Source organism: Seriola lalandi, unplaced genomic scaffold (assembly GCF_002814215.2).
Source record: "Seriola lalandi dorsalis isolate HSWRI2012SDOR001 ecotype SW California unplaced genomic scaffold, Sedor1 jcf7180002054966, whole genome shotgun sequence".
Classification (NCBI taxonomy): domain Eukaryota; kingdom Metazoa; phylum Chordata; class Actinopteri; order Carangiformes; family Carangidae; genus Seriola; species Seriola lalandi.
The window spans coordinates 134,261-135,678 of NW_019525517.1; the positions used below are offsets into that span (position 1 = coordinate 134,261).

General features: G+C 46.6%; 1 protein-coding gene across 1 annotated transcript in view; it reads left to right on the plus strand.

The window, feature by feature from the left end:
- LOC111646170 (cysteine-rich protein 2-like) overlaps positions 1 to 1,418 on the plus strand; it is a 6,801-nt gene that overhangs the window by 4,128 nt on the left and 1,255 nt on the right. Inside the window, exons 3-7 of the mRNA XM_023395601.2 lie at positions 8 to 65; positions 152 to 283; positions 513 to 581; positions 707 to 801; positions 1,336 to 1,393. Coding sequence (XP_023251369.1) covers positions 8 to 65; positions 152 to 283; positions 513 to 581; positions 707 to 801; positions 1,336 to 1,393 — 412 coding nt within the window. The remainder of the gene's footprint in view (positions 1 to 7; positions 66 to 151; positions 284 to 512; positions 582 to 706; positions 802 to 1,335; positions 1,394 to 1,418) is intronic.

Consider the following 1,418-nt stretch of genomic DNA (forward strand, 5'->3'; position numbering starts at 1 on the left):
ATTTCAGCATGATGGGAAGCCTTACTGCCACAAGCCGTGCTACGCCGCCCTCTTTGGCCCTAAAGGTGAAAGTGTCTTCTCGTCGTCAGATAAACCGTCTGTACGTTACCATCGTTTCCAGGTTTGTAAAATCAACGTTTCTGTGTTTCAGGCGTGAACATCGGCGGAGCCGGCTCCTACGTGTACAACACTCCCGCCAACGAAGCCCCTGCAGCCGTTTCCATGGAAACAGATGGGAAACCAGAGGAGGTGAAAAAAGCTCCTGTGCGGGGACCAGTGAAGGGTGAGAAACAAAACTGTCACATGTTCAGAGGAGAAATCTCCTGGATCAGGAGGTGACGGGTTCACGATGGTTTGAAGATGTGTGAAAATCAGGCAGTTAAAAAGAGCGGGAAGGATGACACGACACAAACTGATTCTGCTGACAAGCTGTAAACTTACATGTCAGAATAATAATGTTCACTTATCGCCGATCAATCAAACATTATTCTGATCCTCTGCTTCTCCTCCAGCTGCCAGCTTCTCCTCTTTCTCTGGAGGACCCAACATCTGCCCCAGGTGCAACAAGACGGTGTATTTCGGTGAGAAGAACCTGTGTCTTCATATCTGCAGTGAGTAAGTCGGCTTGTTGCCATAGTGACTTAATAATGGTGTGTGTGTGTGTGTGTGTGTGTGTGTGTGTGTGTGTGTGTGTGTGTGTGTGCAGCTGAGAAGGTGTCGTCTCTCGGGAAGAACTGGCATCGCCCGTGTCTGCGCTGTGAGAGATGCAGTAAGACTCTGGCTCCCGGCAGCCACGCAGAGGTGAGACACCAGCTCCACTTCCTGGTTCTTCTCGTGGTTCTAGTTCATTTCGCCAGAGAGAAAAAAACAGACAAAGATTCAGGAAATGTAAGTCAAGTCATGTGGAGGAGCAGAGACGTCACAGGAAAAGCAATGAAGCATTTCCTTCATTTCATATTTTAATTGGCATTAAAATCAGGAATTGTAAAAAGAATTTATAAATCAATGATTCATCATCAATAAATACTTTGAATTTAAAAATGGATTTATATATATAGATATATTCCTTTATTAGTCCCACACTGGGGAAATTTGCAACTTAAATCTTCACTTAAAGGAAGCGCTAAGCAGCTGCTGCGATGGAAGCGAACGGTCGTCTGACGACACGATGGGCAGGATTCCTACAGACGGAGCTGTTTGTTAAAGAGTAAGATCCTTCTCGTTCAGCCAGAAGCAGCTGTTGCTTCCCTGTAACCAGATGCTTCACTGAAGGTTGATGATGATGACGTCATGTGAGGAGGAGGAGTTAAGTGGAATGATTGTTTTGTGTTGCAGCATGATGGACAGCCGTACTGCCACAAACCGTGCTACGCTGTGCTCTTCGGACCCAAAGGTATGAAGTCGGTGCGGTACAGGGC